This window comes from Zootoca vivipara, chromosome 3 (genome assembly GCF_963506605.1).
Source record: "Zootoca vivipara chromosome 3, rZooViv1.1, whole genome shotgun sequence".
Lineage (NCBI taxonomy): Eukaryota > Metazoa > Chordata > Lepidosauria > Squamata > Lacertidae > Zootoca > Zootoca vivipara.
Genome location: NC_083278.1, coordinates 119790506 through 119800894, shown reverse-complemented (window position 1 = coordinate 119800894; position 10389 = coordinate 119790506). Strand labels below are relative to the sequence as shown.

The 10389-nt window shown below is 55.6% G+C and overlaps 1 protein-coding gene across 1 annotated transcript in view; it reads right to left on the bottom strand.

The window, feature by feature from the left end:
- Window positions 1-379: 379 nt before the first annotated feature.
- DPYSL5 (dihydropyrimidinase like 5) overlaps window positions 380-10389 on the bottom strand; it is a 35485-nt gene continuing 25475 nt past the window's right edge. The window contains exons 8-13 of the mRNA XM_060273229.1: window positions 10103-10259; window positions 9818-9959; window positions 8756-8898; window positions 6486-6693; window positions 4990-5158; window positions 380-713 (exon numbers count right to left, since the gene is read on the bottom strand). Of these exons, the coding sequence (XP_060129212.1) occupies window positions 628-713; window positions 4990-5158; window positions 6486-6693; window positions 8756-8898; window positions 9818-9959; window positions 10103-10259 (905 nt within the window). The 3' untranslated portion in view covers window positions 380-627. The remainder of the gene's footprint in view (window positions 714-4989; window positions 5159-6485; window positions 6694-8755; window positions 8899-9817; window positions 9960-10102; window positions 10260-10389) is intronic.

The window sequence follows — 10389 nt, the reverse complement described above, 5'->3', positions numbered from 1 at the left end:
GGGATGAACCTCACTGCACAGCCAATGCTGCTTGGAAAGGGGGGGGCTCCACCCTAGAGACCTGCCCAGTCCCCCCCCACCTGCCTCCCCCTTTCTATCCTACTGCTAGTCACACAAAGCACCTTTTATTTCAGGATTACTCTTTTTTTTTTCCACGTGATGCACAAACAAGTCAAAATGTCACTTATCCAAAAAACCCAACGTGCAAAACAGAAAGGAACTGGGGCCCAGGTGGGCCCCCCTTGGCCCTGCCCCCTCCCTAAGACGGCCCCCACCCCCACCACCCGTGGCACTTGGGGGAGCTGCCCCCCTCCACTAGGAAGAAAGAGACAGAAGCAGCCCAGCATTGCCTCCCACCCCCCCACCCCCCTGTGCATCAGCCTGTGTTTCCACGCAGCCTGGAGTGAGGGGGGGTGCCTCTGGCCTCGGGACCCCTCGGCAGCCTCCTTCTGGGGAGGGGTCTTGGTGGGGGGTCATCACGACATCCGGTGTGAAGTGCTGGTCTTCGGTGGCAGCTCTGGTGAAAGGTGTGTCTGCCTCGAGCCCGCAGGGCGTGGGGGGAGCAGCCGGGCGAGTGGAGGGGGGCGGCGACGGCGTCCTTAGTTGGGGGACAAGTCGGGGGAGCAGCTACCAAATGCCGCTAGACCTGCCTCCGGGGGGAGCGAGAATCCGGGCCGAAGCTCGCTTTGGAACATGGTCATCGATCTGAGAACCTGGAGACAGAGAAGGACGAGGTGGTCAGAAGCAGACCGGCAACGGGGGGGGGCACATCCTGTCCCATCCAGGCCAAAAGGGGGGAGCCCACAAGGACCAGCCGGGGAGGAGAACAGCTGCAGCGAGGACCCCCGTAAACAGCTCCACCAGTTCTCCCCCAAATTCAGGCGCAACCCCCCACCCCACCCCACTGCCAGGCCTAGAAAAAACTCTTTCCTGCAATTGCAATTGGGGGCAAGCAAAGGTTGAGGAGGGAGCAGGGGCCCCAACTAAAGAGAGCAGAAGGGACTTCGGCCCCTCAATATTTGTGGGGAGGGGCTGAGCACCCCCCATATTGAGGGGTCATTATCCCCTGCCGCCCACCAGGCAAGCACTTCCACACTGGGCAGGAGCGGGGCATGCCATGTGATGCCAGGCCCCCCCTCCATGTGGGGGGCAAGTCAGCACCCCTGGAGGGGAGACAGAAGCAGCAGAGAGGAAGATTCACCTTATGCACCAGGGCCTGCAATCCCCCTTCCCTGCCCCCCCCCCCACTGCTGAGCAATTCAAGGAAGAGGAAGAGACCCTCATAGTGGCTATAATCCCCCGGGGTTGAGCTGGAGGAGGAGTTGCTCCCACGCTTTTCATGGAGGGGGACGACCTACCAGGTCCAATTCAGCAGCAAAGGTAAAGGTAAAGGGACCCCTGACCATTAGGTCCAGTCGTGACCGACTCTGGGGTTGCGCGCTCATCTCGCATTATTGGCCGAGGGAGCCGGCGTACAGCTTCCGGGTCATGTGGCCAGCATGACAAAGCCGCTTCTGGCAAACCAGAGCAGCACATGGAAACGCCGTTTACCTTCCCGCTGTAGCGGTTCCTATTTATCTACAGGTACTTGCATTTTGACGTGCTTTTGAACTGCTAGGTTGGCAGGAGCTGGGACCAAGCAACGGGAGCTCACCCCGTCACAGGGATTCGAACCACCGACCTTCTGATCAGCAAGCCCTAGGCTCAGTGGTTTAACCACAGCACCACCTGGGTCCCCTTAGCAGCAAAAGCACCTCCAAAAATTCCCAAGCAGGACTTTGGAGGCCAGACTGAAGCCTCTCACTTTTGACATCTGGCATTAAGTTTGAGTGCCAGACTTAGCACCCCTTGTTCTGCCAGCCTTGAGTAAGAGGCATGCCCCCCACCCTGCCATCTAAAGGGCCAAGAGGCCAAAAGATACAGGCTGGCAGCCTCCCCCCACTTTGCTCTGGGAAGCAGATTCCCCATTGCCAACCACGGCTTCTGCACATAACAGAGTCCTCTTCACAGAGGTCAATACAAAGAGAATCATCCCCCCCCCCCCGGCCAAAAAAGGAAAAAAAATCACATCACTGGTGCAGCCTGCCTTCTTGCCTACTCATCGCCCCATGAAAGCCCCCCCCCCTAAAATGACTGACCATGCAACCTCCAGCAGAAGAGATGCCACCTAAACCCCTCACACGCTCTGGGGACCCCAGCCCCAGAGCTCAGAGCCCCCAGGCACTCTCAGGTCCAAACCAGATGCAAACAATGGGATTGGAGAGGGGGAGAGAAGTTTAGCTCTCTCTCACGCCCTGCTCTGGGACCAAGAAAGACCTCCTTTTTGGAAGCTGCTATTTGCATATCAACTCCCTTGAAATGGAAATAGAAATTTTGGAGTGGGGTTTTCTTCTCACGACTGTGGCAGAGAATGCCAAAGAGGGAGGAGGTTTTTCCCTGCCAGATATTAGTTTATACTATGAGGCATCTTGTCTCTGTTGACTGAAGGAATGGATGACATTAGAGAATTCACATATTCTAGATCTAGAAGGTCATGATAATATTTCTGGTTAGCATGCTTATTTATGGTATGAAAAAGTGAAAGTTCATAAAGGATTTACAAATCATATAATTAGGGGAAAAGTAGAGTATGCATAAATATAAGAATTTATTAGAGGTAAAAAAAAACACCACTTTGGCTCTCACCGTTGGAAGCCATAGCGATAAAGAAAAAGAATATGATAGAAAGATGGACAACTTAAAGAAATTTATTAAAACGAGGGAGGAGAGTACAAATTAAAAGAATTTAAGGAATTATCAGGAAAATTAACAACATGATACAATATCATCATTTGAATGAAGTATTTAAGAAAGATAAGATACGAGGGTTTGGGGAACAAATATCACAACTGGAGAGACACCTGTTGGAATGTAATGTAAATTTGCTGTCTAAAATATTATTGGAATGGGAGACAAAGGATGAGCAAGTGAAATCCTCAATAATACATTGGGCAATAGATATTGGTCATAATATAGACATGGAAGCACGGGAACAATTGTGGAATATGGATATAAAATTTACAGCATGTTATGGTCTAAGAGAAAATTATATGAAAATGATATGTCGATGGTATCTAATACCGAGCAAGTTGGCAAAAATGTATAAATCTAAATCAAATAAGTGTTGGAAATGTAAAGAGAAAGAAGGTTCTTTTTATCATATGTGGTGGTCTTGTAGTAAGGTTAAAGTTTACTGGGAAATGATATATAATGAAATGAAAAGAATGCTTTAAAAAACCTTTATAAAAAACCCAAAAACTTTTCTTTGGGGAATTACAAGGACAGAACTACCTAAAATGTATAGAAACTTATTCATGTATGTTACTACAGCGGCAAGAATGTTATTTGCCCAAAAATGGAAAAAGCAGAAGTCCCAGCAAAGGAAGAATTGATGCAAAAACTTATGGAATGTGCAGAAATGGCAAAACTTACCAGAAGAATAAGAAATCAAGATAACAAATTTTTATAAAAGAATGGAAATGGTTTATTGAATATTCACGGTTAAATTATAAACAGATAAAAACATCGGCAGGATTATTGTAACAACCTGCAGTTTTATAAGAGTATATATTTAAAGTAGATGAATAAATGAGCAAATTAAGTTAATTTGGATATACAGAAGGTAAAGGTAAAGGGACCCCTGACCATTAGGTCCAGTCGTGACCGACTCTGGGGTTGCGGCGCTCATCTCGCGCTATTGGCCGAGGGAGCCGGCATACAGCTTCCGGGTCATGTGGCCAGTATGACAAAGCCGCTTCTGGTGAACCAGAGCAGCACACGGAAACGCCGTTTACCTTCCCGCCAGAGCGGTACCCATTTATCTACTTGCACTTTGAGGTGCTTTCGAACTGCTTGGTTGACAGGAGCTGGGACCGAGCAACGAGAGCTCATCCCGTTGCGGGGATTCAAACCGCCGACCTTCTGATCGGCAAGCCCAAGAGGCTCAGTGGTTTAACCCACAGCGCCACCCATTAAAAACAAATTTAAGGAGCCGCAGAAAGAGGGAGGGAGGAAGTCAAGTTTTGAAATGTCAAAATGATTGTAAAATTAGTGAAATGTATAAAATCAGTGAAAAGTATAAACTTGAAAAGCATAAATAAATAAATAAATAAATAAATAAATAAATGTGAAAAAAGGACTGTGGCAGAGAATGAAGGAAAGGGACCCCCTGCCCCTCCTCCAACTGAGATTTCAGGCAAGCGGCAGAGCCCTAAGCCCCACATGCCAACCCCTAAGCCCCACATGCCGCCTCCTTGCCTGGCCCTACTGCTCCCTCTCGGCCACGGCTGGCAGTGCTGGCAAGAGGCTTCTCTGCTATGAGCAGCACTGCTTCTGTGTAGCCCTGCAGGTGTGCCTCAAGGGGGGGGGAAGGGGCTGAACGGGGTGCTATCCTGACCCAGCCAAAATACCCAACACTGTGGAACCGACTTCCTGCAAGAGTCGTAGCCTCTCCTTCCTTGGAGGTGTTTAAACAGAGGTTGGCTGGCTACCTGCCCGGGATTCTTGCATTGCAGGGGGCTGGGCTGGAGGACCCTTGGGAGCCCCTTCCAGGACGCTATGCCCACCTCTCCAAGAGAGCGGCCTGGTCGGACTCCGGCCTGCACCCTCCTCTCGGTCTCCCTTCTCTTCATTCCCACCCAATGCAGGTCAATAACCAAGATCACGGGGAGACTTTGGAGGGGGTGGGGAGCAGGCACTGCAGGAATTGGGGGGCGGGGGGCTCTGCTGGGTGGTGGGGCAGGGGAGGTGGGAAGCCAGATCCTAGCCCTCCTGGGGCAGCTGGCTATGCAGGGCAGGGGGTGCAGAACGGGGGGCAAGGCAGGAGGCGGGAGGGGGGCAACCGGGGCAGGGAAGATGCAGCCAGGGGGTGCAAGGAGCATGGCAGGGGGGTTCTCCCGCCTCTGTGCGCCCTCCCCCACAGAAGGCCCCGCGCTCCAGCCCCGCTCTTACCGGATAGGCTGAAGCCGGACTCGTGGAGATCGCGCATGCCCCCGTGTCTCGTGGCCGGCCGGGTGGGCGTGTCTGCCAGGGGTGTCCCAGTCTCTTTTTTCCCAGGGTGCGCAACCACGGCCACGTCCCCCAGGTAGGGGGTGCGGTCCACGCCCCTAAGCTTTAAACTCTGAGCAGAGCAAAACAACAAAAGGCACACGCAAACACAGGTCAACGGAAAAGGCGGCCTCTGGAGACCCCAACGCCAGCGAGGAGCCGCCACCCCAAGGTGGGAAAAGGGGGAGCCTGCCTCTTGGGGGGCTCGGGGTGGGCGGGCGGGTGAAATGCAGGTCGGGGTGGGGGCTTGGGTTGGGAGGGAGCAGTGGGCTCTGGGGGCTGGGAACGGGGGCTCCTCTCATTTCCCCCTGTGCCCCCCTTGACCAGCAAGTACTGGGCCCTTGGTGCCGTGTCTGCCAACCTCCAGTCCACTGCCAGGGACCCCCTCCTGATGCCGCTCTCTGCTACCGCTCCTCGCCCCAGACTGCCACTGGTCAAACTCCAATGCATGCTGGGAGTTCGTGTAAAATCTGGAGAGCCCGGGGGGGGGGCTCCCCAGCCCACTCCAAGGCTCACGGAGAATGCCTCCCCTCCCTTTACAGCAAGGACCACAAGGGGAAGTGCGGCGAAGAAGTGGGTGCTGGTTGCTTGTCTCACCCCCTCTTCAGCCCCCACCCCTTGGGAGCATTCCCTCGGCTCCCCCTGCAGAGCTTGGCTGCCCCCCATCCCAGGAAGGACTAAACGGCCTTCACAGTCCTTGTGCCAACTCTAACATTCCAGGATTCGGGGGGGGGGGAGGACTGGGGTGCCATGGGTGGGCATTCTTGGTGACCTCCCTAAGCCCCCTCCTTTGGGTCTCTTGGTCATTCCTCTGCTCTCCTGCCAGCCTCTCTCTCCCGGGACCAACATCCTCCCCTCCCAGTCAAGCCTCTTAATCCCTAAGTTGCCCCTCTGCTCAAGTGGTAGCCATTTCAGTCCTGTCCCACCCCTCACCCCCCTTCTAGCCAAGTCTCACTAACCAGGCCAGGCCTGGCCAAGCCCCAACACTTCTCCTTGCAGGAAAAAGGTGAGGCATTTCCTTCCTCTTTTGAAAAAGCAAAAAGACAAAACCCCAAACACCTGGATGCCGATTTCTGCACTTGGATGCCCAAATCACAAGCACACCTGGGATGCCCAGTCCTGCTCTCCACCGTCTGTGCCTCCCCCTGCCCCGCTATCCTCCCCCCGCACCCCCCCAACTCCCACACTCCTGCCCTAAAAGGAGGAACTGGGGGGCTCCAGCCTTTCCCCCTGCCCCCCTCTGGGCGTGCCCCTCCTCCTCCTCTTCCTCTGCAGAGCCCCCTCCCCCCACTCATGGTATTCTTCCCTCTGCTGCTAAATGCAGCGGCAAGGCTGCCTTGTAATGCAAGGCACTGCCCTGCCCTCCCTCCCTGCCTCCCTCTCCCCTCTGCCCCGGTTACCTTTTCCCGTTGCACCAGCTTCTTGTAGACGGAGTCTGGGAAGGAGCGGAGGGGGCAGAACTTGCCGGTGCCCTCGGCACACATGAAGACGCCGTTCTCGTAGACTACGCGCCCGCGGCTGATGGTGACCAGGGGCACCCCGTGGCAGCGCATGTTCTCAAAGAGGTTCACATCCCCACCCTGGACCTGGGTGCTGGCCGAGATGGTCCTGGGAGGAGGAGCAGGGAATGGGGAGGTGAGGCAGGGCTTGGGCTGGCAGCTGCTCCCTCTTGGGCCAAGGGTTGGCTGGCTCCCGGCCCCCTCCCTGCTCCTTTAGAAGCCCCACCGGAAAGAGGCTGCAGAGCAGCAGGGCAAAGACTTCTGGAACATTGTCAACATTGTACTGTGGGCATTGATAGATTTTTCTAATTTACCCTTCTCTGTTGTAATTTGGGAAAGGAGGGAGATAGATAAATATGGAAATAATAACATGCGATGTCAAAGTGAGGCAGGATGAGGCCTCCAAGCAAAGAGCAGGAACTTCCTCCCAGGCGTGTCTTTGAAATGGGCCCTTTGCCCAATTCACTCTGCAGGTTTCCCTCCTAGCTTTTCATCTCAGAAACGCATGATGCCCACACCATCTGGGGGAGGGCAGTGACTTCAAAGAGGGAAAACTAGAAAGGGCCCCCAGCGCCATACATGTGGTGACCCCGTGAGCAGCGATGGAGGAGCCCCAGCAAGAGGAATGGAGCAGCAGGCTTGGGGAGAGCCACCTCGCAAGGCTGCAGAAATTGGGGGGGGGGGAGAGCCCTTCTGCTTCTTGCCAGAGGTGGCAGAGGGGGAATGGAACGGGGTATCCCGAGAGACAGCGTGGCTGGCTCCCTGGCACCCTGACCAGGAGGACTCCACGCTGCAATATTTAGCTGCAGCTCAGGGTGTCCCCTTCCCTTGACAGAAGCAGGATGCAGTGGTGCGCTTGCGCCATCTACTGTGTGCTGTGAAAGCAGCAGGATCAGAGCCCAGGGAAATGGACTGCAAACATCCACTGGGCAAGGAGGACAGTAGTTTGCCCCTGCGCAACTGAGGAGGAAGAAGAAGAGACCTTTGCGTAGGCCCCAGAAGCAAATGGGTCTTCTCTGCCAATGCACTAAAGGCATAGCTGCCAAGTTTTCCCTTTTCTCGCGAGGAAGCCTATTCAGCATAAGGGAATTTCCCTTTAAAAAAGGGAAAACTTGGCAGCTATGACTAAAGGGACTTAAGAGAGAGCCCAGGGGTCTGGCGAAATTGGAGCCCTCCTTTTGGCACTGAAACTGGGTGTCTTTCCCTGAGAAGCAGAGACGCCTGCAGGGGTTTCAACAGGCTTGTTTACTGGGAGTTGTAGCTCATTTCTGAACTGTGACGGGAGTTGGGGAAGGCAGCCTTCCCCAACCTGGCGCCCTCCAGCTGTTTTCGACTGCCCCTCCCTTGAGCTCCAGCCAACACGGGTTGCAGCTTCAGAGGAAGGGTAGAGCACATGCCTGGCATGCAGAAGGCCGCAGGCTCAGTCCCCAATGGCAGCATCTCTGAGCAGGGCTGAGAAAAAAGGCTCCTGTCTGAATCCCTGCAGAGCTGCTGTTGCTGTTGCTGCTGCCGGTCAGTGCAGATGACATTGCGCTAGATGGAATGAGGGTCTGACATGGTACAAGGCAGCTTCCTATGTCCCCCCCCCCCCCCGCGCTATGAGGTCGTGGTGCCTCTGTGGCAGAAAGGCAGGCCTGGTTGGGAAGGGAGCAGGGAAGAGGGTGAAGCCTTTCCTCATTACCTATTTAATTGGCATACGAATGGCTTCCCACAAAAACGCCTTGAAGCAATCAAAACCCCCAGCACCAAGAACCACTGAAAATCCGATGCATGCTGGAAACATTCTTGTTTGGACAAATCTACCCAGAAGCTTAGAAAGCTGGTGGAGGTTTTGTTCTGCTTTTAGTCTACTGCTTGTGTTTTTTCTAACCTTCAGGAAGCCTATCAATTTTACAAAATAATATATCAATCCATCAAATAAACTAATGCAGCAAGCATTGGACACACAGCCATGATGCTGGGGAGAATCTTTGTGAGCATCCTTGCCCCCCCCCCCCCGCTTCCCTGGGGAGCCTGGCTTCTGAAGCAGCATCAGGCAAAAGCAACCCCCCCCCTATCAACTCCCCTCTTCTCACAGCCCGTAAGTCCCAGGCCACCACTCCCAACATGGCCCCACTGACACACAGCCCCCTCCCTGTTCCTCATGGCCCCTTTGTGTCCCCCCCACCTACTTGGTGGCCTCTGGGTCCCACACGACCACGTCTGCATCGGCCCCAGGGATGATGCGGCCTTTGCGGGGGTACATGTTGTAGATCTTGGCAGCGTTGGAGCTGGTGATGGCGACAAAGCGGTTCTCGTCCATCTTGCCCCCCACCTGAGGGGAGAGAGAGAGGTCAGAGAACTTGGCAGGAGCTGGGTGGGGGGAGGGAGCTGATGGAAAATACTCTGGGAGAGCCCCCCACCACCACCAGAGGACCACTCCCTGGTCTGGATTGCTGCCTTTGAAATGGCCTTGCCAAGCCCTCTCCACAGGGCTGCCATGGGACTCCCCCCCCTGTTGAAAGGGAACCCGGGTGTGTGTGTGCTGGGATGGATCCAGGAGCACCCCCCCATGTTAGTTTGTATGCCCCCTGGCTACTGGAGGGCAGGCGGTGCTGGTGGCTGGGAAGGAGGTAAGGGGAGCTCTGCCGGGGGGGGGGGCTGCCCTGAGCCCCTTTCTTTCACATGTGGGCAGCCAGCCAGAAGGGTCCCAGGAGGGCTTCCTCCAAGCCCCTCCTGCTAGCCTTTGTCCCTGGGTGGAGCCACAGGGAGTGAGGGCTACATTCTGGGGAGAAGGGGCACTGGAAGCTGACTGGGGGAAAGGGATGGGCAGGGGGTTGGGGGTCAGAAGCAGAAGGGGAGAGGAGGGAGACGGCTCCGACGGGTGGAGAGTCATGAGCTTCCACACCACCGTCTCCTGCCTGGCAGGACCAGGAGAGGACGGAAGTGAGAGAAGCAGAGGCAGGTCACACGCAGGCGCAGTCTTCTCCTGCTTACGGGCAGCTCAGGTGGGGAAGAGACATAAGCGGAGGTCTCTGTTGTGGCAACCCCACATCAGATGCACACCTGAGAGGAGCGGAGAGATGATGTGGGGCTGAAGGACATGCCTTCCCCTATCTTGCAAGCGAAGCCTTCGATAGTGAAGAGTTAATTCCTTGCTTGACGGCCTCTGACACCCCAGGCCCCCTCCCCTCCCCATGGCGGGATGGGGGCATCTTGCGCAAAGGGGTGCCGTGGGGTGTGCCTCCACCTACCACTCCCCGTTCCCAGATGACGGCCATGCGGTCCTGCACTCCGCTGACTCCGTGGGGGATCTTGGTGAAGTCCTCCTTGCCCATGGCCTTCTGCTTGGTGGTGAAGGGTCGGTGGTCGGAGGCCACCACGTTCAGGGTGTCACTGCGGGGAGAGCTGGTCTTAGCCACCCCTCACCAGCTTCCCTTCCCTCCCTCCCTGCCTTCGTTCCGGGACCCCCTTCCTCCTCCTCCTCCTCTCTCTCCATCCCCCAGGGCTGGATCTCCCCCCAGCTCAGGCCCCCTTACTTGGCAAGCAGGCTCATGAGGTAGGTGGAGGTGTTGGTGTCCAGCCGCAAGGGCGGGACAGTGACGTAAGCTGCCGCGTGGGACCAGTCCTGGTGGTAGTAGTGCAAGCCCGTCAGCGCCGTGTGGGCCGTGGTGGTCTCTGCGTACACCACCTTCCCTGCGGGGAAGCAAGGGGAGGGACCTCAGGCCTGGCCGTGGGGCGGGGAGGGAGTGGTTTCCTCAAGAGCCCCACCCACAGCAAGCAGAGGCCCATAGTTCAGCTGTGCACTCGAGGGGATGCCAAAGAC